The following is a 26,899-nucleotide window of genomic DNA, read 5'->3' as shown; positions in this document are numbered from 1 at the left end:
GAGGGGGGTCCCGGGGCCTGCCCACTGAGGCCAGGGGCTGGCCTCAGGTTTGGAGTCCACTGGACAGAAGTAGAGTGATTTAATAATAAAATAAAATATAACCCACAGCCCCCTCTTTGGAAGTGGAGCTGTGGCTCAAAGCGATAGAGTGCTAGCCTTGAGCAAAAGAGCTCAAGGGTAGTGCCCAGGCCCTGAGTTCAAGCCCCATGAAAGGAAAAAAAAAATACAAGAAGTAGAAGTGATTCATTTTTGTATAGCAGGCCCATGGAGATCTATGGAGTTGGCCCATAAGCGAACCTCAAGAATGAGAACAGCTTTTTACTAAGGTACACACACACACACACACACACACACGCACTTTCAAGAATGAGAAGTCTTTTACTAAAGTGCACACACACACACACACACACACACACACACACACGCATGCATGACCCCCCCCCCCCCTTTTTTTTTTTGGTAGGTTGTGAGGCCTGAATTCTGGGCCTGGGCGCTGTCCCTCAGCTCTTCAGCTCAAGGCTAGCGCTCTACTACTTGAGCCATAGTGCCACTTCTGGCTTTTTCTGTTTATGTGGTGTTGAGGAATTGAACCCAGGGCCTCATGCATGGTAGGCAAGTGCTCTACCACTGAGCCACCTTCCCAGCCTCTCTTTCCCCCAGGTCTTGAGGGCTTTTCTAGGAGGGTCATGTCCCTGCCTATGCACGGTGCTCTTCACTCTAGAAGTAGAATCATTTTGTGCCCCTAGATGGCTCAGGGTGTTCCCAAGACCTGGAGGGGGGCGGGGTGAAGCTGCTGGGTAAGGAGGAGCCTGGAGAGGAGGGCTAGGGGAGCGGGGACGGGAGGGTGAGGACCAGCTCCTTGGGGTGGATGCTTCTTGGCGGCATGCTTCTTGGTGCCTCTAGATGGCGGCAGTGGGCAAGCTTGGCTGCATCCTGAGCCAGGCTGGCCCGGGCAGTGCAGCGAGCTGGCCTCCTCGGGCCAGGCCAGCCTCTGCTCCCGTGGTTTGAGCCTCCCTCCCCTCCTCCCCGTCCCCCCGCCCCCCCCCCCCCGCCGCCGCTGCTGGGCCTGCTTTCCTGACTTGTTCCAGCCCCTCCCCCCGCCCCCCCCCCCCCTCCTGGGGGCCCAAGGAGGCCAGGGGTCAGACTGTGAGGCCAAGAAGGGTACCTCCTCTTCTCTTCCTCCAGCTGCGTTCGGAGCTGTTCTTCCTGCAGGTCTGGCTCGGAGACTCCCATGCTTTCTGAGATTCCTAGAGGAGAAAGGTGCCAGCTGCCGACCTCCACAGGGAGGGGGGGCGTGATGTGCACGCGGATGACAAGAGCTCAAGGCACCCTAAGTGGGAGAGGGCCCCACGAGTTCTTTCCGGAACCTCCCTCCGCGTCCTCCACTCCCAGGGCCCACGCGTGGCCACCTCCACCTCTACCAATCCTTCTCCTCCTGCGTCCCCAGGGGAGACCCCCAGCAGCCCTTCCCCAACCCCAGGACGCATCAAGACCTTGAGCTTCCAGCCAAGGTACACGACCCTCTTCTTCCTCAGCCTCCTCCAAGGCACTGGGGGGAAGGGGAGGTGGCATCTCAGGCCTGGGGGGCCCAGGGGACGTGAATGTGGGACCAGGGCTGAGAACCAGCCTTGGTGACCTGGCTGAGTGCTTAGTGCGCCCAGAGGGCAGCGCTGCGTGCCAACCCGTGGCACAGGAAAGCCAAAGCCGCATGAAAATGAAGGATGCAGGCAGAAGAAGAAGGCAGAGAGACCTGAAGGAAGGAGAGGAGGAGCAAGAGTGCAGAAACCAGGGGACAGAGCATATGGGAGTGAGTGCAAAGGGCCTGGGGCACATATTTGCCACCAGGGTGTCTGCAGCCCTTGGTAAAGGAAGAGAGCTGGGAGCTGAGCTTGCTGAGGGGCTCAGCTGAAGCCGGAGCGGGTGCTGAGGAGAGGAATGGCTTGACCTATTTTTATTTATTTATTTACCTTTAGGTCAGTCGTGGGGCTTGAACTCTGGGCCTGGGCGCTGTCCCTCAGCTCTCCAGCTCAAGGCGAGCGCTCTACCACTTGAGCCACAGTGCCACTTCTGGTTTTCTGGTGGTTGATCGGGGATGAGAGTCTCACAGGCTTTCCTGCCCAGGCTGGCTTTGAACCATGATCCTCAGATCTCAGCCTCCTGAGTAGCTAGGATGACAGGCGTGAGCCACCGGTGCCGGGCTTGGCCCTGTTTCTTTTCAGAAGTTTTTGGCTGAACAGAGACAGGGCGCCATGCCTGTGGCATGGGACTTTGGACATCCGGAATGAGGGCACAGCGTGTCCCAGACACCAGCTACTCACGTTACCATGGCTGCCAGACTCCCCCTCCCCCGCCAAAAGTCCTGTCCACTTAGTGTGTGCATTGTGCCCCCTCCCCTCCCCCCCCAGCCTGCCCAGCTGTTCCCTGAGGCTGGGAACCCTCCATGCCGTAGCAGGGCCGTGGAGCTGGGGGCTCAGGAGGACTCATGTTGTTCATGACTGAGACTCTCTCTCATAGGGCTCCACAAAGAATCCCTGCTGGGCACTGGTGGCTCACGCCTGTCATCCTAACTACTCAGGAGGCTGAGATCTGAGGATCGCGGTTCAAAGCCAGCCCAGGCAAGAAAGTCCCTGAGACTCTCATCTCCAATGAACCACCAGGAAACCAGAAGTGGCACTGTGGCTCAAGTGGTAGAGCGCTCGCCTTGAGCAAAAGAACTCAGGGACAGCACCCAGGCCCAGAGTTCAAGCCCCAATGACAAAAAAAATAAAAAAAAAAAAGAAAATCCCAGAGGAAGGCCTCAGGATGTGGGGGGCCTGTGCGCGGCATGCACTCCGAACCCACCGGCTTTTCCAGACCCTCCCTCGCCCACCCTCCCCATTCCCACACCCGCGGGGATCACTGGGCTTCCTTATCCCCTTCTCTCTGTCTTGGCTCAGTCAGCAGGGATCACTGGTGAGGGATGAAGGACAGGAGGAGAAAGACGCTTGGCCAAGACATCTCTATGGAGACGGAGAGCCAGGGTCATGGCGTGGGCGGAGGCCGCAGCTCCTGCCAGCTGGGCAGGGCCTTCTGCACAGCCTCCTCTGCTTTCAAGTCCCTGCCTTGTGTCGGTGGCTACCCCTGGGGTGCTGTGGTTCCTCCAAACCCACCATGGCTTCTCGACACTAGGCCCAGCCTACTACTCACCACGCCTACTGTGAGTGCTGCCTAGCGAGAAGCGGAAATGCGGCTTCCGGTCTGGGAGCCCAGCAACTGCCTGAGTAAGTTGCCTGCTCAGGACCAGAGATCCGCAAAGGCTCCCTCACTGCCAAGGCGTCTATTCTGGGCATCCACCTGCCCAGAGGGCCCAAGCCACAATGTAACAGTATTAATCATGGGGTCCTCTCCCTGGGGAAACAGGATGAGGGAGGAAGTGAACATGGTCTATGTTCCTTTCCTGGTGACAGTTGGCCTTAGCTGGGGTATACGAGGCAAGTCTGGCCTTTGAAGGACATTTGAATGATTAAGACTGCAGTTATAATATAAATGACCACCCCTTTGTGTGTGTGTGTGTGTGTGTGTGTGTATCAAAGACCTATAAGACTTGAGATTTTGAAATGGCAACAGTGATACACAGGCATAGGCCGAGATTCTAAATAGCTAATAGCTCAGGAAATAAGAGCAAAGATTGGCAAATGGTATTACACCAAATTAAAAAAAGCTTCTGAACCTCAAAGGGACCAATAACAAGAATGAAGAGACAGCCACAGAATAGAAGAAAATCTTTGCCAGCTACTCATCAGATGAGGGATTAATATCTAGAATACATAAGGCGTTCAAAAAAAAATCAAACACCAAAAGAACAAGTACTCCAATTAACAAACGGGCAAGTGAGTTGTGTAGTTCTGAAAGAAGCACAAAAGGCTAATACATGTATTAAATGTTCAACATCCTTAACCCTAAAGGAATTGCAAATCAAAATGGTACTGAGGTTCCATCGCACCTCAGTGAGAATGGCAACTATCAAGTAAACAAAGAACAGATGTTAGTGAAAATGTGGAGGGAGCGGGGAGGAAACCTTTACACGATGCTGGTGGGAATGTAAATTAGTACAGCCACTATGGATATCCGTATAGAAGCTCCTCACGAAACACGAATGAGCAGGTGACTGTTGCATCATCCCTGGGTAGGCATCTGAAGGAATCTAAGTCAGTACACTAGAACTACCAGCACACTTGTGTGACAGAAGCCAAAATGTACAGTAAGCCTCGTTGCCAAGAAACTATGTTTTTTTGTTTGTTTGTTTTTGGTCATGGGGCTTGAACTCTGGGCCTGGGCGCTGTCCCTCAGCTCTTCAGCTCAAGGGTAGTGCTCTACCACTTGAGCCACAGCACCACTTCCTGTTTTTCTGAGTGGTTTATTGGAGATAAGAGTCTCACAGAGTTTCCTGCCTTGGCTGGCTTTGAACCACAATCCTCAGATCTCAGCCTCCTGAGTAGCTAGGATTAGAGGCGTGAGCCACTGGTGCCCAGCAATTTTTTTTTTTTTTTCTTGGTGGGTTGTGGGGCTTGAACTCTGGGCCTGGGTGCTGTCCCTCAGCTCTTCAGCTCAAGGCTAGCGCTCTACCAGAGCACCACTTCCAGGGAAAATGAACTGTGTAACTTGTGGGCAGGGATGGGGAGGGGAACTGGAGCAAAGCAAAAGAAGGGATGACATCTCCCCTCCACCCCCCAAAAATGTCCTGGGGCTGGGCAGGTAGCTCAGTGGGAGAGCGCTTGCCTGGCATGCCTGAGGCCCTGGGTTTCTCAGTACCATGTAAGCAGAAAAAGCTGTAAGTGGCGCTGTGGCTCAAGTGGTAGAGCACTAGCCTTGAGCTGAAGAGCTGAGGGACAGCGCCCAGGCCCAGAGTTCAGGCCCCACGACTGGCAAAAAGAAAAGAAAAAAAAGAAAGAATAGAAATATCCTCATTACCTGAATCATGAAATGGCAACACCTTAATAATAACACTAACATTACATCTGAAAAAACAAAGAGGAAGGGGAAGGGAGATAAGACTGTACCAGAGGGGATAAATTGGATCAAAGAATATTATGTGCCTGTCTGGAAATATTGTAACGAAAACCCCTTTGTGCAGTCGCTAATACTAATCGTGTTAATTAAAATGACCTGTTTTTGTTGTGCTGTTGGGTGCTAATGAGCAATTGGGTTGGGGAGGGGTCTGCTGTTTCCCCTGGGGTGGGGAGGGCCCCTCCCTTTCCTCTCAGGATTAGTGGGGAGTCTGTGAGGGCCCTGGACTGAGTTTAGCCCCCCACCTGAAGGCCATGAGCAGCCGCCCTGCAGCCTGCCTGGAATTGACAGGAGTTCTATTTTCACCTTTAAGTAAAAATGGTCCTGACACAAACACGGAGGAGGAGGGGGCGGGGTGGGGGGTCCAGCATTGAACTGGGATGTGGATTTCACTCTAGGTCAGTCTTTACCTGTTTCTTTGAGATGAGGATCTCCCTTGGGATCCAATGGTTCCAGTGAGTGCTGGGGATTACTATAGACCACTGCAGATGAAGGAAGCCCAGGGTGGGGTATGAAGGTCGCCCCTCTCGCCCAGGTCTCCTTGTTTGCCAGTGCTGCCATTTCCCCACCTTGATCCAACCTTCCAGGATTGGTACTGCCCCGCCCCCAATCCCCTGTCCTGACCCCCGGCGGCGCGTGCTGCCTGTTCTTTATGATTCACATCCCTGAAACATCGTGGAATCATTTCCTGGCCCGAGACAAAATGGCACAGGTGGACCACCCCGCCCCCCCCCCCCCCCCCCCCGCCCATGTCCATCGGGCACTACAACTAGATGCACACGTGCTAAGCATCTTTCTGCTTTGACGTCATCCTTCAAGAAGGAAATGCAGCGAAGCTCCTGTTTCTCCCCAAGGACAGCACTGGAGGGGTTGGGTGTTCCAGAAATGGCTCCGTTCTCTCCACGTCCTTCAGCAGTGTTCTTTCTTTGGAGCAACACTCTACTCCTGAGATTTCTTCACATGGTGGACATAATACATACAATTCCATACCATGGGCTGACCCCCCCCCCCCCCCCCCCCCCCCGCCACATTCACATAAACTCTCTCACGCCAACTGCCCAACAGATTCCCTTTTCAAACACTGAGCTTCTGAAACAGGCCTTTTCTTCCAGGATTTGCCTGAGCCTGAGGCCCTGGTGTTGAGCTGGGGGGGGGGGGGGGGGGGGGAGGGCTGTCCCTCCCACCTGACCGGGTTCCCATGCTGTTGGCAGTGTGACGTGTATTTTAAGTGTCAACCACAGGTTCGCCTTAGAGTTTTGATTGTGAACTGAAGGGGATCCAGCCTTTGATTAAATATATGAGAGAGAGAGAATGAGAGAGGGAAGGAGGGAGGAAAGGAGGGAGGGAGGGGGAAGGAGAGAGGCCAGGGTCCGCATTCCTGGGCCAGGACGGTCTCATTCCTGCTCGCTGTGACCATCAAAGAGCGGAGTACCTGGATTGTATTATCTTGGCTGCTCGCATAAACACTTTGGGTGAGTTATGCCTTCATGTCAGGCCTCCCGCTTTTATGGAAGGTCGATGCAGGGATCATCTGGTTGAGCAACATTTTGGTATCTTTTGTAAAACCGCAGTGGAGAGCATCCTTCATTCTGTCACTCAGTGTCCTTTATACAAGGATCCACACCATAAATTCTGACTTGTGTTTAGTTCCAGGAAGAAATTCTATTTCTGCAGAGAAATTAGTTAGCATGCTTCCTGCTGTAACGCTGGGTCGCCCCTCTTTTTCCTCCACAGCTAGACAAATTTATTGCCTGTGTGTAATTTGCTCAGCTGTGGGGTCCAAAAGCACTTACTCCTTCTACTTCTCTTAAATGGACTTATTTTATGTTCAAATGTCTCATTGTCCTTTTGCAAGAGGGCTGAGTCTGGAGGTCACCTGGGGAAGGACTCATTTGCCCATTGATTTGGCATGTTTACTGTTGGCACTGGTTGCTGGGGATAGAAGGATGAATATGACTGCTTTTAGTGTGGAGAATGGGTGGACGTGAATAATTACAGGACAAGGCTGGCGGGCTCAGCGGTGCATGGGGCTGGGAGGAAGAGCACACTTGGGAACAGACGCCAGGGAAGGTTTTCCGGAGTGGGTCATGCTGAGTTGGTTTTGTGGCTGTCACGGGAAGATGGTAGATGGATGCATACATGTTTCTGAGACTAAAAATTGAACCGAGAGATATTTTTCTTGTTTGTGGCATCTCATCCTGGTGAGAATAGGAATTCTCTGAGAGTAGGCGCTGAATCCATGCTCCGAGTGGACTCCAGGATGCTGGGCAGAGGCCCAGGGCAGGGGGGCAGCTGGGCGGGGCATGGAGCAGCCAGGTTGTCTGGCTTTGCGTCCCTAGCCGAGCAAAGCTAGGCAGGTTTACTTAAACTGTCTGGGCCTTAGCTACAGGGCAGAGGCAATGCTAGTGTCTGCCTCATGAGGTATTTGGGGGCATTCAAGAACAACAACAAAAACCAGAACGTAGAACCATGCCTGGAATACTGTAAACATTCTCCAGGGACGTTGGCTGACGGCCCCATCTGCTCCATCTGCAGTTGTACGCTGTTGAGGACAGCCAGGCCGACAGCGCGCCAGCCTCACGGTGGATTCAGCCCAGCACACCACTACTGCCCTCTTGATGCTGCTTCATTATTCCTAAACGGTGCGTGGGCTCAGTCCTCCTCCAAGTCCACCAGTAACTTCTGTTTTGTTGATGATGTTCTTTTTGTCAGTTGAAGGGAGACCTGGGTGCTGTCCCTGAGCTCTTTTGCTCAAGGCTAGTGCTCTACCACTTTGAGCCACAACTCTCCTTCCGGTTTTTGAGTGGTTAATTGGAGATAAGAGTCTCATAGGGACTTTTCTGCCCGGGTGAGCTTTGAACTGTGATCCTCAGAGCTCAGCTTCCTGAGTAGTTAGGATTACAGGTGTGAGCCACAGGTGCCCAGTGATAATGCTTTTATAAGTGATCATTAATATGTCTCTGTCTCTGTCTCTCATACTCTGTCATACTGGGGCTTGAACTCAGAGCCTGGGCACCACTGTCCCTGAGCACTTTTTTTTTTTTACTCAAGGCTAGCACTCTACCACTTGAGCCACAGCTCCACTTCTAGCTTTTTGGTGGTTAGAGATAAGAGTCTTACCACCTTTCCTACCTAGGCTGGCTTTGAGCCACGATGCTCAGATCTCAGCCCCCTGGGGAGTTGTGGGTACCTGGCAGATGTTTCTCCTAGAGGGTTGTGGCTTCCATGTTGAGGGGTGCACAGGTGGAGCCCAGGGCTTCTCCCACCTCGTTTCTGTCCACATTAGTCTCCCTGTCTACTGGTTTTTCAGGAGGACTAAGGCTCAGAGATTGTTAGGTTTCCTGATAGAGTTTGGGCAGGCGGTAAACAGAGTCCCATTTGGGATGTTCATTTAGTCTGGAAAGGGGGAGTGGTTTAAAAAACCTCTCTTAAGAGGTTTTTTAAACCATGCGTGCACCCCACCTTCCACACAGCTGGCCTGGTCTTTAAGCCAGGGGGGGTAGGGACAAGTGTTTACAGCTTGTCTCTGCAAACAACAACAAGAACAAGGAAGGTTAGATTTACGTTTGCCTATCTCCTTGGTGTAAATCCTCCCGCCATGGCTGATTTAAGGCTACCAGTGTGATGCGGCTGCATGTGGACTTGGGGAGAGATGTACAGAAGTTCACTCCCATGTAGTATCCCCACTGGGCAGCTATGGTAGGTCAGTACAATCGCACGGGTAATAGTAAAACAGAAGATTAGCTAGCAAGTGGTGGATTTTAAGTATTTGTTACTATGTTTTTAAAATATAATTGTGAGCTTACATAACTTGATTTTCAGCATCAACTGTGTTTAATAACAGCTCCCCGAATTCCTGAAACGTTACCAGTTGGCTCTCACGCTATGGAATGAGTCAGCTCCAGCACCCCTCCATTCCCCCCCACCCCAATCCCCCGGGTATATCATCCCATCATCAGCTCTGTGATCTCTTCCAAATGGTGCCTCTCACATCACAGCTGAAGCTGTGCTCTGCTGGGAGAGGGGGCTGCCTTTATACACACTTCCTTCTCCTCCAGAGTCATGTGCTAATGCCGAATGTATGGACACACGTCTCCTGCTAAGACCTGTCCATCCTCCCCACCGCCTTACACGCTCCATCAACACCTCGGTGGATGGGGCTGGGAGGGTGGCTCAGTGGTAGAGCGCTTGCCTTGCATACATGAGGCCCTGGGTTCGATTCCTCAGCACCACATAAGCAAAAAGAAAAAAGCCGGAAGTGGCGCTGTGGCTCAGGTGGTAGAGCGCTAGCCTTGAGCTGAAGAGCTGAGGGACAGCACCCAGGCCCAGAGTTCAGGCCCCATGACTGGACCCCAATAAAACAAAACAAAACAAAACAAAAAAACCCCCACCTTGGTGGAAACCTAGAAACATGCAGGTAAAAGGGGAAATAAAAGAGGAAAGAAAGGGGCTGGGAAGGTGGCTCAGTGGTAGAGTGCTTGCGTTGCCTACATGAGGTCCTGGGTTCGATTCTTCAGCACCACATAAGCAGAAAAAGCTGGAAATGGTGCTGTGGCTCAATTGGTAGAGCACTAGCCTTGAGCTGAAGAGCTGAGGGACAGCGCCCAGGCACAGAGTTCAGGCCCCACGACTGACAAAAAAAAAAAAAAAAAAGAAAGCTGGGTGTTGTTGGCTCAGGCCTCTAATCCTAGCTACTCAGGAGGCTGAGATCTGAGGTCTTCAGTTTAAAGCCAGCTGGGGCAGGAAAGTCCACGAGACTTATTTCCAATAAACTACCAGATTCCCAGAAGTGGTGCTGTGGCTCAAGTGGTAGAGCGTTCACCTTGAGCTGAAGAGCTCAGGGACAGTGTCTAGGCCCAGAGTTCAAGCCCTTCAAGTGGTAGAATACCAGCCTTGAGTGCAAAAAGTGAAGGGACAGCACTCAGGCCCTGAGTTCAAGCCCTAGTACAGACATTCGAAAGACAAGGGATAGAGAAGAGAAGAAACAAAGCGGGAGAGGACTCTATGACGAAGATGGAGACCTTAAAAGGGGCCCTGCAAGCCTAGTCACTGCTATGTTCCCCCATCTGAAGGCCAAATGGCAGGACACCAGGCGACCCAGTGTGCTGGGTGGACAGTTCGCCTTGCTGGAGTCCCTTGTTCTAGCCCGCAGCCCAAACTGGCGCCGGCAGGGTGAGCATGGAGGCAGGAGACAGCTCTGTAGACGATCTGCAATGTTGACAGGTGAGAAGGGACTCTGTTGGCAATGTGGACACCGGGGACCCCCAGATCCCAGACCACCTCCTAAGGAGTTTGGATGACAACCTGGCAGTTAATCTCAAAATGGCAGCTGGGAGATGTTAACTCTCCCTCTCTAGTTGGGATAGGGTGCTTTTAAAAACAAATAGGTATTTTCCAATGCCCTTAGTTAGACTTCTAGCCCAGATGCTCTGTGTTTGAAGTCTGTTGATCGCTCCAGGCCCAGCTGAGCCCTGCTGGCCCTGCCCCCTGCTGAGGAAGGCCCCAGAGAGATGCCTGGAGGAGCTGAGGCCCCGGGACTGCAAAGGACAACACGCCGGAGATTCCTGAAGGCCTAGGGGGCTGAGAGCCATGCAGATGGCTTTCCAGAGGGACGAATCCTGCCCAGAAGGTGGGCAGCATTTTCACATCATTGTCTCTAATAAACTGGCATCATGAGGACTAGAGCGCTGGACAGTAGCCCTCAGGGCGATTCCATGCCCAGTGACCTGCCCAGGGTGAGCACCTGGCAGGCTGCACTCAACTTGCTCATCTTCCCAACAAAGGCCATGCTACCCTCCTGGGACTGGCTCCGTGGGTTAGGGTCCCCTTGCTGCAGAGAGGTGCCTGGTAATGGAGGGCAGGCCTGGCGGCCTCTCGACTCCCAGGCCAGCACGGGGAGCCCGGACATCTGCTTTCGTACCATCCTTATTATCACCACAACGGAAGAATCAGCCTTGGAAAGAATCTTAGTCGCTAGCGTGGAATGGGTCATCCCAGTGACGCGCCTCCTCCATCCTGCTGCCCTCCCTGACCGTGGGCCATGCCTGGGCCCAGGCTGTCTCAGGGGGGATCCCAGGCTAGCCCCTGGCTGGAGCATAAGTGGTTGGCCCTGGATAGCTGGAGAGGAAGGAAAGTAGGGCTCCCCAGAAACTGCTGCCAGCTACCTTCCTGAAGGCTGTCCTTCCAGGTGGTTCCTTGGGACTGAGGGAGAACTGGGTTCAAGTCCTGCTCGGCACGCACAGGCCACATGACCACAGGCAAGCCTCCAAATGTTGCCCACTCAAAGGCCCAGATGAGGATAACGGGAGGCAGGGTGCACGGGGCCACGTGCGGAGGCAGGTGCTCTTCCATTGCCAGTTGGTACGTTGTTTGGTGAGCAGAGGCTCTAGAAGGCTGAAGGCAGTCCCTGAGTGGCTGAGACACAGCGCCGATTGAGGTTAGGAGTGGGGTAGGACGGGCCGGGAGGAGGAGGATGTGGCTGGAGGGGCAGGAGACCCTGTGCTGGCTGCAGGCGCTGTCCAGGTGGGAGAATGAGACCCCAGAGGAGGAGCACACTGACGTCTGGGCCGGGCCAGCCTGGTCCTGGGCCGCCCCTCCCCACCCGGTCAGCTCCCACCGTGGCCCGGTCCCCGGGGGCTCTGCTGTGTACTCACCCAGAGCGACGTGCTGCTTGTGCCGCTGGGTGATTTCTTCCTTCAGACGGCCTGTGAAAGGCAGAGGAAAAGTGCCAGTGAGTTTCCAGCGGACCGGAGGGAGAGCTCCCTTTAGAAGCAGTGGCCAACTGAAAACCAAACCGTTAACGAGGCAGAGAGTAGGAGGGGTGAGAGCAGCCTCAGCCTCCAGGACGGACACCAGGCCAGACCTCGGGTTGTGGTGGAAGGGGAGGTGACAGAGGGTGTCCCGGCACATCAATGCAAACACCGTTCACCCTCACCTTCTGCCATCTTGGAGTTCCGTTATTGGTCACTAGGCTAGGGTCCTACTCTCTCATATTATTATTATCATTGTTACTATTATTTAGTCCTGGGGCTCGAACTCAGGATCTGGACACTGTCCCTGAGCCTCTTTTGGTCAAGGTTAGCACTCTACCACTTGAGCCACTTCTGGCCTTTTCTGTTTATGTGGTACGGAGGAATCAAACTCAGGGCTTCATGCATGCTAGGCAAGCACTCTACCCCTAAGCCACCTTCCCAGCCCTAATGTTTTATTATTTTAGTGAAGGGAAAGAGAGCATTTAGTCTTTTAATGCCCTAGGGAACTCCCTTTAAATCCACATCTTTCTTTAACTTACACAAAACTATGCTAAGCATCCAATATGGTGGGCTTAGCTGACAACCATTTTGACCGTGGATTATTAGGTATGAAACTCAAAGAATTCTAGGTTGTATTCAGCAGGCTATAGGATGTAGAGCCAAGGGAGGTGATTGTTCCAAGGTACCCTGCGGTGGTGACATCACAGTTGTCCTGGAAGCTTCCTCTGTAAGAAATACCAGCAGAAGAAAAATTCAGAAGATGGATGGTGACGGGGCTGAAGTCATGCCCTGTGAGGAATAATCTCGGGTGACCTGAGTTATGGAGACCAGAAGAAAGGACTTGGAGGAAGGACGGGTCCAGAGATGTCTGTCTTTGGATATCTGAGGGTTGTCATGTGAATGGGAGAACAGATAGCTTTTGTCTTACTCCTGTGGGCAGAAATCAAGTCAAAAGAAGGCTCAGCTGGGGGCTGGGAAGGTGGCTCAGTGGTAGAGTGCTTGCCTTGCATGCATGAGACCCTGGGTTCGATTCCTCAGCACCACATAAGCAAAAAAGAAAAAAGCCAGAAGTGGTGCTGTGGCTCAAGTGGTAGAGCGCTAGCCTTGAGCTGAAGAGCTGAGGGACGGCGCCCAGCCCAGAGTTCAGGCCCCATGACCGGACCCAGCTGAGGGGAAAAAAACCCCAACAAACAGCTCCTGACAGGTACTGTTTCAAGGTGGATTAAGTTGTCTCAAGATGGACTAAATGTCTCCACACAGGAGGGGACTCTTTCCCGAGTGCTGGGCGACCATCTGTTGGGCTGTGAGGGAGAAATTCTTGCTCCGGTTAAGATTTGAGTTGCAGTGACCTCCGGGCCACCCTCTGTCTCTTAAGTCTCTAAATCCTACTATTCCGTGCATGAAGCATGGGCCAAACAGCAGCCCTGGGGTTTGTTTACGTCCCTGGGTTGAGCACACTTGTTAACATGTCAGCGCTGTCTGTGTTGCTGGTTGGTCCCATGTGAGCAGGCCCCAGAGGGATTCTGGGTAGGAGTGGGAACTTCCCTGCCCCTGGCCCACTGCGTTGCTTTCCTCACACACAGCACATTCTACACCCCCAAGGGTACAGAGGAGCAGGCAATGGGTGGTTGTAGCAGTTCTTGTCATTCAACACACTTGGTCAGTGTTACACTGGGAAGAATGGCAGAGGTGATTTAGGGTCACTTTCCACCCAGTTTAGGAATCCACTCTACGGACTGAAAGGCCATGTCTCTTGCCTTGTACATAGCCAGGTTGCTCCGTGGATGAAGCTGGGTGGGAGTTACTGCTGGTGCCTGCTTCCTGGTGGTCCAGTCACTGGCTGCCTTGTTCTTTAAGCCAGCCAATAGAAAAGGATCTCTCACTGGCACAGAGAGAGATCTTCCCCTAGCTGAGAACACCATATTTCCTCTGGGTTAAACATTACCGGTCCTGCACGTGCCCCGGTGACTCACTCCTGTGGCTACTCAAGAGGCTGCGAGCTGAGGATTGTGGTTCGAAGCCAGCCAGGGTAGACTTATCTCCAATTAACTACTCAGAAACTGGAAATGGTGCCATGGCTCAAAGTGGTAGAGTGCCAGCCTTGAGCAAAAGAGTTCAGGGTCAGCACCAGGCCCTGAGTTCAAAACATTGACAGTCCTTCAGCAACGGGGCCATTGCCTCTAGGCATGCGATAGTTCAGGGGAGGCCCTGGGGCACCTGCCTGTGTGCTCCTTATTTATTTATTTTGTGCTGGTCCTGGAACTCAGGGCCTCTTGTACTCACTTGGCCTTTTCTGTTGAAGGCCTGGCGCTCTACTACTTGAGCCACATCTCCACTTCTAGCTTTTCACCAATTAATTGGAGATAAAAGTCTCAACAGTTTTCCGCTTGGCTGGCTTATCCTCATTTGTCAGCCTTCTGAGTAGTTGGATTACGAGTGTGAGCTGCTGGTGCCCAGCTGCTGAACTGAGTTTTTAAAACCACGCACGCGCGCGTGCGCACGTGCACACACACACACACACACTTCAAATGCAACAAATACGGCACACCATTATAGAAATGTCTCTCCCTCTGGGAGCAGGTCATCTAGGATTTTCTCGTCTTGACAGACGAGAGAGCCAGCCAGTGACGCTTTGGGGCCCTGCCTGTTCTTTGGGTATGCTGTGCACCTCACAAGTGCCTGGGAGCCAGCTTGGCTGGGGACTAGCTCCTGTGGGACAGGCAGCGGATTGTGTCCTCGCTGGACAGTGACTTTGCTGACCACTGCCTCCTGTAGTGTGCGCCCAGTCTCACCCTGGCCATTGGAAGTAGCCAGCAGTGTCCAGCCTAGCACACGGCAGCTTTCTCTGTGCTAATTAGAAAGACTCTTTCCCCCTACCTCCCCCCAAAGCCCAGGAAGCTTGTTGGGCACAAGAGGGTGCAGGATTCTCCATGGCCCTCCGCCTGACTGAGAATTCTACCAACTCTGTACGTACAAAAACCGATGCTCAGAATAACGAGACATTCCTACAGGACAAGGGATGGGTCTTTCTAACGTTCCCCGCTGACGAAAGTCATTGTGAAGTTAGTGATGCTCAATTTTGGCAAACCCACTAGTGTCTCCCACCATCTGGTAATCTTTTGAGATAGCCTAAATACGTTTCTACAAATAGCCTCACAGCGGGCGCAGGACTGCCTTTGCCAGCAGAGCCATTCTTCACGTGAAGATAAGTCACCGCTGCAATCTGCCGGATCTTGCGGCTCCCCAGGTTTTGGCAAAGGAAGGAGCTGCCGGGTGGGGGTGGGTGAGGGGGTGTTGCTCACAGAATCTACCCAGCAGGCAGCCTGCTGTCATGACCACAGTGATAAGTGTGCTGGTTTTGGCCTGGGTTCTTGGCCACATCCCCATCTGGAGGTATGGAAAAGAGATGAAGCAGAAACAGAGACCGCCCAGCCTGAGGCAGGGGACAGACTGGGAGGGAAGCAGGGAATCCAAATTGGGGGTTAACCTGAAAGGGGGTGGGGGGGGTGGGAAGAGAAGGGCTCTTCCTAAAGGAGATTGTGGGTAATTAGTAATTTTTCCTCTAGTAACTTAGGACAGCACCTGGCACAATTATAGGCTGCATATCACAACACTCCCCCCTTTATAGTTTGTCACCACACCACCACCACCACCATCATCATCATCATCATCATCATCATCATCTTATTATTATTATTATTTGTGGTTTGTGCTGGTATTCATGATGGAATTCAGGGCCTGGTCACTGTCTATTAGCTTCTTTTGCTCAATTCTAGTGCTCTACTATGTGAGCCACAGCTCTACTTCCAGCTTTTTGGTGGTTAATTGGAGATAAGAGTCTCATGGACTTTCCTGCTTGGCCTGACCTTTTTTTTTTTTTCCCCAAAGTCCTAGGGCTTGAACTCAGGGCCTAGGCACTGTCCCCGAGCTTCTTTTGCTCAAGGCTAGCACTCTACCACCTGAGCCACAGCACCACTTCCAGTCTTTTTGGTGTATGTGTTACTGAGGAATTGAACCCAGGGCTTTGTGCATGCTAGGCAAGCACTCTACCACTAAGCCACCTTCCCAGTCCTTGGGCTGGCTTTGAACTGCATTCCTCAGATCTCAGCCTACTGAGTAAGCTCGGATTAAAGGTGTGAGCCATCAGCATCTGGCTCAATACTTGGAATCAGGCTTTTGCGCTTGCCTGGCTGGCTTGCTGAGCAGGTGCTCCACCATCTGAACCATGCCTCTAGCCAGTTCATTACTGGATGGACTGGGTAGCAGGAGGGGCAGAGAGGGAGCTCCAGAGGAGACTCGTAGCCTTGAGAATAACCTTGACCAGGCGTGTGGGAGTCGTGAACCGTCTAGGGCAAGCTTTCTCTGTTACCGTGCACGTCACAGGAAAAGCCTTACCCACATGGGGACGCAAACCTGGAATTTGGATGTCTCTGCTCAGCTTGGGGATGCAACAGTTCTCCCTTACACCCCATGCTTGGTTTTGCACACTTGCTCGATCGCTTGAGGTCACTCACAATGTGTGAGGACTGCCTGGCCAGCCCAGAGGAGAGCCGCTCGCGGGTGATTCCCTCGCACGCCGCGGCAGGCTGTCCCCGTGGCTGGTAGAGTACGGTGCCATATCACAGATGCGTATGCCACTACCCAGTCATACGCACAGATCGCTCGATTACTGGATACCGAGCGCTATGTTTCATATGCAACCTAGTAGGAAACCCATTCTAGCCTAAGAATGTTAGGATAGCACAGGCATCAGTGACTACGTGACAGTATGCTGTAGCTCAAAAGGCTGAACCCTGCCCTCCTCCAGCGCGCCTGGTTGTTAAGTTTATTGTTCGTTACTATAATGGAACACCAGAGGCAGGCTAACTCTAGCAGGAAAAGGGGGTTGAATGTAGCCCATGGTTTTTGAAAGCTGAACATCCAAATGCGACGGCATGGGTTCTGGAGAGGTCACTGCTTTAATTCAGTCACCTCATGGCAAACGGCAATGGCGGGAGAGTGGGAAGAAAAACTATCACCCTGCCCATCGGGGTGCAATCCCCACATGATCCCGCGGTGCATTTGGTTCCATATCCAATCCACAGCGGCGCTTTGCTTCCTAGGAGCTGTGCCTGAGCTCGGCAGTTTGATTTGGTGGTTACTGGGGTTTGAACTCAGGGCCTCAGGCTTGCTAGGCAGGTACTCTATCACTTTAATCATGGCCCCAGGGCTGAGATGAAGCAAACCCCTTTATTATTTTTATTGTACTAGAAAATAAATGACAAATCTTGAGGTAGCTGGAGTTGAGTTCAAATCCCAACTCTGGTACTTCTTAGCTGGATTAGGCTACTTAATGACAGCACGATGTTTTAATGTCATGGTTGGAGGATGGGAATAAGAAATATGAGGGGCTGGGAAGGTGGCTCAGTGGTAGAGCGCTTGCCTTGCATGCATGAGACCCTGGGTTCGATTCCTCAGCACCACATCGGCAGAAAAAGCTGGAAGTGGTACTGTGGCTCAAGTGGTAGAGCGCTAGCCTTGAGCTGAAGAGCTCAGGGACAGTACACAGGCCCAGAGTTCAGGCCCCACAACTGCCCCCCGCCAATGCTCAGGAGCAATGTCCACATGTGCGTGCATGATACACCCCCCCCCCCCCCCCGCCACCCTCTAACCCACATACACACGGACATCTCTACCAGAGGTGAGACTGAAGGAGAACAGTGAAGGCAGGGATGAGGAGGGCTGGCTGATGTCCCTGTTGAACAGGGCTGTCAGGACATGGGTGCAGGAAGGTTAGGAGGATACTCATGTGCGACAGTGTCTGGCAGGCAGGTGAGGGATGAGGGAGATTGGGTTGTGTTCACACTACGCTCTGGGTGGGGGTGGGGGGTGCTGAGTTAATCCCCAGGGGCTCTGAACCCAGGTAAGAATCCAGTCTTCTGTTCAGCCCAACCAAGACAGCATCCCAGGAAACTCAAAAAGCAGTAGAAGGTGGCTGTGGGGAGAATATATGGACGGCTGGTTCCTCCCGAGGTCTCTGTGAAATGTGAGTTTTAGCGGATCAGAATCCAGGGCGTCGATTCAACCGTGTCGCAGGAAGCCAGTTTCTTTGTACTAACACAGAGGGTCTGTGATAATCAAAAGGTTAGAGCCCTAAGGCTGTTCATAAAAGTAATGGACCTGGAATAAATTAGGTGTGTAATCCTTAGATGAATTTCTAACCCATGGAGGTGGGTAAATCCTTTAATGCCTTAAAAATAAGATGATTCATCGCCCCCTTGCTAATATATATTTCATTATCTGAAAAATCTGTTTGGGGCCAGAACCGTCGCTTCTCACCATAGCCGTGGTGGTTACAATAAAGAGGAATATCAGAAGACATTGCTTAGATCACAAAGGCCTATTTCTGAAGTAGGGCAGAAATGCAAAATAGCGAATTGGGCCCAGGTCTTGATCTTGCAAGGCTTCCAGGTTTCAGAAGCAGGAAGGTAACTCAGGGTGCATGGTGCAAAATGGGGGCCTGGCTTAGCTCGAGCTGTGAGGGGGTGGGGCCTGTCCTCACTGCTGCTTGGGGATCTAGTCCTGCCCGCTGCCAGCCCCAGGAGGGCGGGTATACATCCGCCTCCCAGCAAACTGGCCATACAGTGAGACTGCTCTGTCCCCAGTCCGGCTGTGGAGGGGGAGGCCCTCCACAATGTCTTTGTGACAGCTCACGCTGGGTTGGGGACCTAGCGGGACTGTCAGCCAGACAGGAATGAGCACAAAAGATAAATCAAGTTAGAGAAATAAAAGTGTGTCAAGTAAAAATGGGCCTGCCCACCAACGGGCCAAAACATAGGAATAAATCTAGTGCTACAAAAGAGAGCAAAATCAATAGCTGAAACATGAGTGAGTTACAGGCGAAGGTAATTTTCTGGACAGGCAGATAGAGACATTTATTGATGTAGAAGCACAGACAACTGGGTTAATCTTATGCTTGGTCCTGGTTAGTCTGGTCACAACCTCCTGAAGGCACGCATGGGTGTGTGTACGTGTATATATATATCCATATATGTGTATTATACACAGATGTATATATGTATGCACACATATAATGTGTACATGTAGAGAAAGTTTTGAGACGAAGTGCTGGTAAACAAAATATGAATAAGATATCTAAGTTGAAGTATTTAACTACTGACTATGAGAAAGTGCATAATAGTAAGAAGATATAGCTAATAAAACCATATGTAATAATAATAACAACAAGCTATAGTTAATCCTAACAAGATGGCGATGAAGGAGAAGGGTATGAGAAATGGAGGGGAGTTAAAACAAGCGTGACCTTGGATGGGGTTGGGAAGAGGAATATGTGTTGAGTAACTACAGATCTTGTTATATTTACTTTTTTTTTTAAACTCTGGGAGAATAAGAATACGTTCTCTGGCAGCCAAAGCAATACAAGATCAGAAAAAAGGCAGGGGATGTGTATTGTATGTAGGGAGAGGATGCCAGATTTTGATAATTCAGTGGAAGGAAAGAGAAGAGGAAAAAGGGAGCAAAGAAATGGAGGATAAAGGGTAAAGACAACCCCAAGTTTGGTCAACCAGACACTGGCCGGAGCCTTCTGTCTATGTTGTGTGCGCATCTTTGTGAGCCTCTGAGCACAGAGCTCCGTGGGGAGAGATCTGCAAAGCTGTCCCGGGAGGTGACAGACCAGAAGGGTGGAGGATGGATCCAAGTGAAGGCCACGCATGGGAAAGAAAGGAGGTTTGCTCTAATAAGCTTGTGTGACTTAAGGTTTATATGAAAGTGGATTTGTATATATGCACGAGAAGAAGTTAAAATTTAAAAGCTCACTGCCACTCTTCAAGAGGAAACTGAGATGTCCAAGCAAAATGGCGCCTGGTCGCTGGCCCACCACTCATGGGTGAGATGTTACCTGTCACTCCTGCTGGACTGGGACAGTCCATAGCCAAGTCTTGGTGGCAGGCACTAGGAGCAGAGGGGTGCTCAGCTTTGGTCTCAGGTGGGTGTGGGGAGGTTCTGGGAAGCCTTTGGCTCTTGCTGGTTTCCAGAATAGTCCAACAGAGAAGAAGAAAATGGGGAGACCAGGAGCGCTGTGTATGCCGGGCAAAAGTTTTTAATCCTTTTCATTCCAAAATGACATCTCAGTTTCCCAGAAGTCATGGCTCTTCTCCCATTCAGTATGCTAAGCCTCATCTTTGATAACATAATTATACCATGCAGAGAGAATAACTCAGCTCATTCTAAAAAAAAACATCATCAATACTTTTAAGAAAAAAAATGTCATTGGAAGCTGACAGTTTGCTCCCATGGGATTTTGCAAGAGCTCCTGGTCCTTTTGGCCCTGTTGCTTTGGGGAGGGCATACCCCACGTGCCTGATAATTGATGAGCACTTCAGCTCAGGATAGAAACACCAGGTAGCGGTCTGGGTTTTCGAGACAGCTGCTTCCTTATCATTAGGACAGTATGTGACAATAACATTTTGAGGAATGCTCTCATTTATAAAAAAATGACCAAATTATAGCGGGTCTAGGAGACCCAATTTCTTTTCCAACGGGATATTCATTCAGACTACTGGAGTAATCATAATAATCACACAAGATTAGCATGTTCCATCGGAAGCTTAGGCATTTTGGCTATTGTATATGGTTAATTAAGCTAAGGAGCTTATTGATAGCACCATTCTGGTACGTGATAATATTCTATAAACATATTCCGAGAAGGAAGCAAATAAGCCCATCTGCGTAAAGCTCAAACAAACGTATAGAAAGAAGCAGGTAAGCGTTAAGGAAAAAGAAAAATTCAGCTCGGCCAACAGCATGAATTGTTAAATCCTAAATATCTCAGGGAGCTCAGGGCCAGAGATGGTGTTGGCGTCCACTCAAAAGACGGTTACGAGATGCTTCAAAGTTCTTATCTCAGCAAAAGAAAGGGATGCAGCCAGCTTCCACCATCTGCCCTGGAGGAGTAGCTGGAGATCTCAATCGTGTTCTTTGAAGATGGGGCTGGGCTTGCCGGGGATGCTGTCCGGGCCCAGGGCAGGGCCTGTGCAGCCAGTGGCCTCTGGCTTTCATTTGTGCATCTCCAGATGTAGTGCAGGGCGTGCTCCCGAGCAGCCTGGGGGCACCGGAGGTTCATCTGCTCCAGATGGGGGCAGGGATGTCCTGCCTCTTCCAACAGCCCACCCCCCACTTACTCTAGAGGCCACTTTGCAGAGATCCTCCACCAACAGTGAAGGCAGAGTGGTGGGGCTCACTGAGGGTATAAAGTCAATCCTAAGTACTATGATGTTTGAATTTGTACACACACACACACACACACACACATATATACAGTTAAAAAAAACTTGGATTAAAACTTGACAACAGGGCTGGGAAGGTGGCTCAGTGGTAGAGCGCTTGCCTTGCATGCATGAGGCCCTGGGTTCTATTCCTCAGCACCACATAAACAGAAAAAGCCAGAAGTATGGTGCTGTGGCTCAAGTGGTAGAGCACTCGCCTTGAGCTGAAGAGCTGAGGGACGGCGCCCAGGCCCAGAGTTCAGGTCCCTGACTGACAAAACAACAACAACAACAAAAAAACAAAAAAAACAAAACTTGAAAACAGCCAATTTGATATTGATCTTTGATACATTTAATAATTTCTTTTACTCTAAGCTAAAATTTATTTTATTCACTTATTTATTTTTGGCCAGTCTGGGGGCTTGACCTCAGGGCCTGGCACTGTCCCTAAATATTTTTGTTGGCGCTCTACCACTTGAGCCACAGATCCATTTCTGGCCTTTTTGCTTTAAGTGGACATTCCTGTGCTAGCTGGCTTCAAACAGAAATCCTCACATCTTCTGCTAAGTAGCTAGGATGATGGTGTGAGACACTAGTGCCTGGCTATTGATTTAATTTGTGTGTGTGTGTGTGTGTGTGTGTGTGTATGTGTGTGTGCCAGTCTTGGGGCTTGAACTGAAGGCCTAGGCACTGCTCCTGAGCTTTTTTGCTGAAGGTTTGTACCCTATCACTTGAGCCACAACTCCACTTCTGGCTCTGTGTGTGTGTGTGTGTGTGTGTGTGTGTGTGTGTGTGTGAATACTTAGAGATAAGAGTCTCATGGACGCTTCTCTCCAGGATAGCTTTGAATCACAATCCTCAGATCTCAAATCTCCTGAGGAGCTAGGATTACAGGCATGAGCTACCAGTGCTTGGCTATTCTTCTTCTTCTTCTTTTTTTTTTTTTCTTGGTCGTGGGGCTTGAACTCTGGGCTTGCGTGCTGTCCTTGTACTCTTTAGCTCAAGGCAAGCGCTCTACCGCTTGAGCCACAGCACCACTTCCAGTTTTCTAGTGGTTTATTGGAGATAAATGTCTAACGGACTTTCCTTCCCGGGCTGGCTTTGAACCACGATGCTCAGATCTCAGCCTCCTGAGTAGCTAGGATTATAGGTGTGAGCCACCAGCGCTCAGCTTGGCTATTCATTTTTAAAATCAGTTAGTGCTTTAAAAAAGTCAGTGTGTGTGTGGTGGTGGGGGCTGGGAAGGTGGCTCAGTGGTAGAGTGCTTGCCTTGCATACATGAGTCCCTGGGTTCAATTCTTCAGCACCACATAAGCAGAAAAAGCCAGAAGTGGTACTATAGCTGAAGTGGTAGAGCACTAGCCTTGAGCTGAAGAGCTGAGGGACAGTGCCCAGACCTAGAGTTCAGGCCCCATGATGGACAAAAAAAGAAGTCAGTAGGGGGAAACACACCCCACTCAGAATCAACCCCTGTCAAACTTCCACTCAACCTGTGAAAGAACATTGCCCAGAGCCAGCCTGGTACCTTGGGAACTGTTCTTCATATGAAGAGGCTGGACAGCAGGAGAAACAAGAGGCTGCAAACGCCAGACAAAATCGAATGGGAAACATGTTCAGCTTCCAGGTTCAAAGGTCATGTTTTAAAATGTGCTGCCTATACAGGTGCTTCTCTGTGGAGCAATGGGCCAGGCCTCCTGTTGGATCCGTGCTGTCTCCTGCGGTCACATGGGGCTGCCTGTATCACTGAAACTCAGGAGAACCACTCAAGGGAACCAGAAGATGCTGAGCCTCAAGGGGAGGAGCCTGGGAAGACACAGGAGTCTCAGTGGAGTGTGGCTGGTCCTGAGATGGTTGAACAGCATTGAAGACTCAGCAGCAGGAAGAGCAGGAAAAGTGGCAGAAAAGACTTCACAGGGGATTTTGGGCCTATAGCAGCAGAAAGGACATAGGGTTTGGGCCACAGGTGGACTGGCTTCAGCCCAGGAACGTACTACCCATGACTTGGGTTAATTAACCCATTTGCGCTTCAGTTTCTTCATGAAGGCAGGATAACAACATCAACTTTGGCAGCAAGAAGAACAATGAAGCAGGGGAGGGCGTCTTGTACGACAGAGAGTGTCACATGAGGATGCTGGAAGCAAGTTTCTGAGGTCCTGATTATCTTGCATTCTCTTTGATGGCAACATCTCTCAGGCTTAAATTAACAACCTATCCGGGGCCCTGAGGACTTTACTGCCGTGCCTCTCCTCCCAAGGGAGGGCCCAGGCCTATGGGGTATGGTAGCCACCTTTGTGATGGCCCAAGCCAGGGCTCCACGAAGCAGAGCCGTGGTCCTTTGGCAGTCACTGACTCTGCTTCCAACATTGAATGGGTGTAGTTTATCTCTACTGAATCTCCTGCCTCCAGTTCAGTCTTGCTTTCATTAGTAACGGGGTCCTTCATATTCCTTTATCGTCAAATGTGATTTATTTCTGTAATTGGAAGTAAATGACTTTTTAATAAGCTCGCTTGAAATGCCGGTGGTAATGGTCCTGTTTTCAGAGCCTGTGATGATGACTACCTTCTTTGTGCTATTTTCATTTAGGAAACAGTGTAAGAACTCGTCCCCCCTTTTGTTTCTTCTGTGGCTAAATATTTTCAAAGAGGAGTGAGGAAGGGGTGAAGTGGAGAGGGACTTGCCTGCCGTCTTGGCAGATGCCTTGCAGAAGTGACCTTGTCTTCTCTCCCTGAATGTGAATTCTGCCTAGTTCCCGTGGCTCTACTCACAGCTTTGTGTCCCAGTGGGTCTCATCCGGGCATCTGGGGAAGGTGAAGATGCCAGACGCTAGAGCTAGAATGAGGAGGCAAAGCAGAGACAGACCGGAAGGCATACTTCTGCAGCACAGCTTTGGAGAGATGGAGGAAGTCTGGAGGGAGACGTGCATACACATTGTCACCCATGGGAACAGGAAAGGGCTGGAAACAGAGCCATGTGCAAGGAAGGAGGTGCAGGCTTTGTCCTGTGTCTCTTTAAGGGAGGGCATCAGAAGCAAGAGAAGGCTCAGAGAGAAGAAAACCAGACACGAAGAAGCAATCACCACAAAGATAACAGTAATTTATAAGCTTTATGTTGAACTTCAGGGGGGAGAGGTCCTGAAAAAATTTCCATGTCTGTAGTTAGTAAGCTGAAAAGGCAGCCTACAGAATGGGGGCTCTTTGCCAGCTATCCCTCAGACAGTGGCCTATTACCCAGAACACAGAAAGAGCTCAAGGAACTAAACCCCTGAACAATCGACAATGCAATTAATAAATGGGCAAATGGGCTAAATAGAGACTTCTCAGAAGAAGTAAAAACGGCCAGTAGTCACATGAAGAAATCCTCAACATCTCTGTCCATAAAGGAAATGCAAACCAAAACAACAGAGCTTCCATCAGTAAGATTGGCCATCATCAAGAATACAAATAAAAAACAGACACTGGCGAGGATAGGGGGAGGGGGAAGGAACTCTATTACACTGTTGATGGGGTTGTAAACTGGTACAACCACTGTGGAAGGGTGGAGATTCCTCAAAAAATCTAAACATAGAACTTCCCTAGGAGTGGCACTGTGGCTCAAGTGGTAGAGCGCTAGCCTTGAGCTGAAGAGCTGAGGGACAGTGCCCAGGCCCAGAGTTCAGGCCCCATGACCGGACCAAAAAAAAAAACAAGAGAACTTCCCTAGGATCCAGTGATACCACTCTTGAGCATTTATCTAGAGATTACAACTCAGGATACAGCAAAGCCCTAAGTATAACCATGTTCATTGCTGTACTATTTACCACAGCCAAGGAATGGAAACAGCCCAAATACCCCTCAATGGATTAATGATTCAAGAAAATGTATATATACACAATGGAATTTTACTCATCCAATAAAAAGAATGATAGTACATCATTTGCAAAGATATGGGTGGACCTGGAGAAAATTATGTTAGCGAAGTAAAATCAGACTCAGAGAGACAAAGGATGAATGTTTTCTCTCCTATGTGGAAGTTAGATCCACATTTTATTTTCTGTAGGTCATGAGGCTGGAACTCAGGGCTTAGGCGCGGTCCCTGAGCTCTCTTTTTGTTCAAGACCTTCACTTTACCACTTAGAACCACAGCACTATTTCTGGTTTTTGAGTGGTTAATGGAAGATAAGAGTCTCACAGACTTGAGCTGGCTTCAAACCACAATCCTTAGGGCTGGGAAGGTGGCTTAGTGGTAGAGTGCTTGCCTTGCATGCATTGAGGCCCTGAGTTCGATTCCTCAGCACCACATAAGCAGAAAAAAAAAGCCAGAAGTGGCACTGTGGCTCAAATGGTAGAGCACTCGCCTTGAGCTGAAGAGCTGAGGGACAGTGCCCAGGCCCAGAGTTCAGGCCCCATGACCGCCCCCCCCCAAAAAAAACCTCCAAAACCCCCACAATCCGCAGCTCTCCTGAGTAGCTAGAATTATAGACGTGAGCCACTAGTGCCTGGCTTGATGTAATTTATAAAGATACAAGTAAATACATACAGGGTCACAAGCACATGTACACAGAAATAGTAACCAAAATATGGATGGTATAGGCAGGGGAAAATGCAAATGATGGAACTCCTTAGAACAACAAACTCACAGTCTAACAAAAATGAGTACCAGGAAGCTGATGGGTGGGTAGCGAGGGGGAAGCCAGGGGGAGGAATGAAGAGAGGAAGGGGTTATAACATTCAACATCTATCCTATGACACTAGGAAAATAGAGGGGCTGAGCAGGGCTGGGAGGGATGGGGGAGAACTATGGAAGGCGTGAGTGGACTCATAAACCTACGCTGAATTGAAGCCCCTTTCTACAACTATTTAAAGAGAATGAAAACAACAAATCAACCATGCGTTAAATATTATGATAGTTCTTTTCTTTTCCTGTTTTTGGGTAGCCTCATGGGTTCTGGACAAGCGTGCCACCATGGAGCCAACCTTCTCTGTCCTGCTAGTGCAGGTCCCAGGTCTACTGTGCCCAGCAGATGGCAGCCCCTGCCACCACAGAAGGGGACGAGGAGCTAGCTAACTCCAGAGTGCTCAGAGGCAGCGTGGAGAGATCTCTGAGCCTGAACTGATTTCCAGCAGTGAAGCCAGCGGGGATCTGTGGCCGTGAGAGTTTGGGAATGGAGAGGAAGGGCAATGCTGCCTGGTTGGGTTGTCACAGGCTGGGGACATGTGGGACTCATTGGGAGAAGTTTCCTATGTAAAATGCTGTCGCCCCTCCAGGAACAAGGATGGGGTGGCTTCTATGGGCGAGCGAGGGGCGAGAAGGCCGGGACAAACTGGAAAGGGGGTGACATTCTTTCCAGTGCAGATGGGCTGATTAGATTCCGAATGGATGCCAATCCCAACTCTCAAACTGCTGAAGAGAGGAAATCTGGTTAAATGTGTGTGTGTGTGTGCGCGCGTGTGTGCGCGCGTGTGTGTGTGTGTGTGTGTGTGTGTGTGTGTGTGTGTGTGTGTGTGTCTTTGCCCTTCTTAAAAAAAAATCTCAAAAGCTAATATTTTGCAGACGGCTCTCTCCTGGCCACGCTGGCCGGGCCTTGTGGGGTCCAACACAAACACACCCGACCCCCATTTGCTAAGCATCAGGAGGCAGAAGTGGCCAGGGAATTTGTGGAGGAATCTGAGGATTGTTCTTTATCCCAGAGGGCCTGGACTTGAACGAGCTCTGTCTTTGGAGGAGTGTGACCAGGTGGTGGGGGTGTGGAGGGGGGGAGGAGGGGGAGAAGGGGCAGGCCAGGAGTCGGGGGAGAAGTTCCCTCTGGCTTTGGGAATCTCTCACTGGAAACAGACCCTCGTCCTCCTCAGCCATGT

At 50.8% G+C, this 26,899-nt stretch overlaps 1 protein-coding gene across 1 annotated transcript in view; it reads right to left on the bottom strand.

Annotated features, from left to right (window-relative positions):
• The window catches only part of LOC122111138 (kinesin-like protein KIF6), a 114,901-nt gene that overhangs the window by 6,803 nt on the left and 81,199 nt on the right, over nucleotides 1-26,899 (bottom strand). Inside the window, exons 4-5 of the mRNA XM_042683873.1 lie at nucleotides 11,700-11,750; nucleotides 1,166-1,247 (exon numbers count right to left, since the gene is read on the bottom strand). Of these exons, the coding sequence (XP_042539807.1) occupies nucleotides 1,166-1,247; nucleotides 11,700-11,750 (133 nt within the window). The remainder of the gene's footprint in view (nucleotides 1-1,165; nucleotides 1,248-11,699; nucleotides 11,751-26,899) is intronic.

The sequence above is a fragment of the Dipodomys spectabilis genome, unplaced genomic scaffold (genome assembly GCF_019054845.1).
Source record: "Dipodomys spectabilis isolate Male_0828 unplaced genomic scaffold, ASM1905484v1 ptg000085l, whole genome shotgun sequence".
Lineage (NCBI taxonomy): Eukaryota > Metazoa > Chordata > Mammalia > Rodentia > Heteromyidae > Dipodomys > Dipodomys spectabilis.
This window is presented reverse-complemented; position numbering and strand designations above follow the sequence as displayed.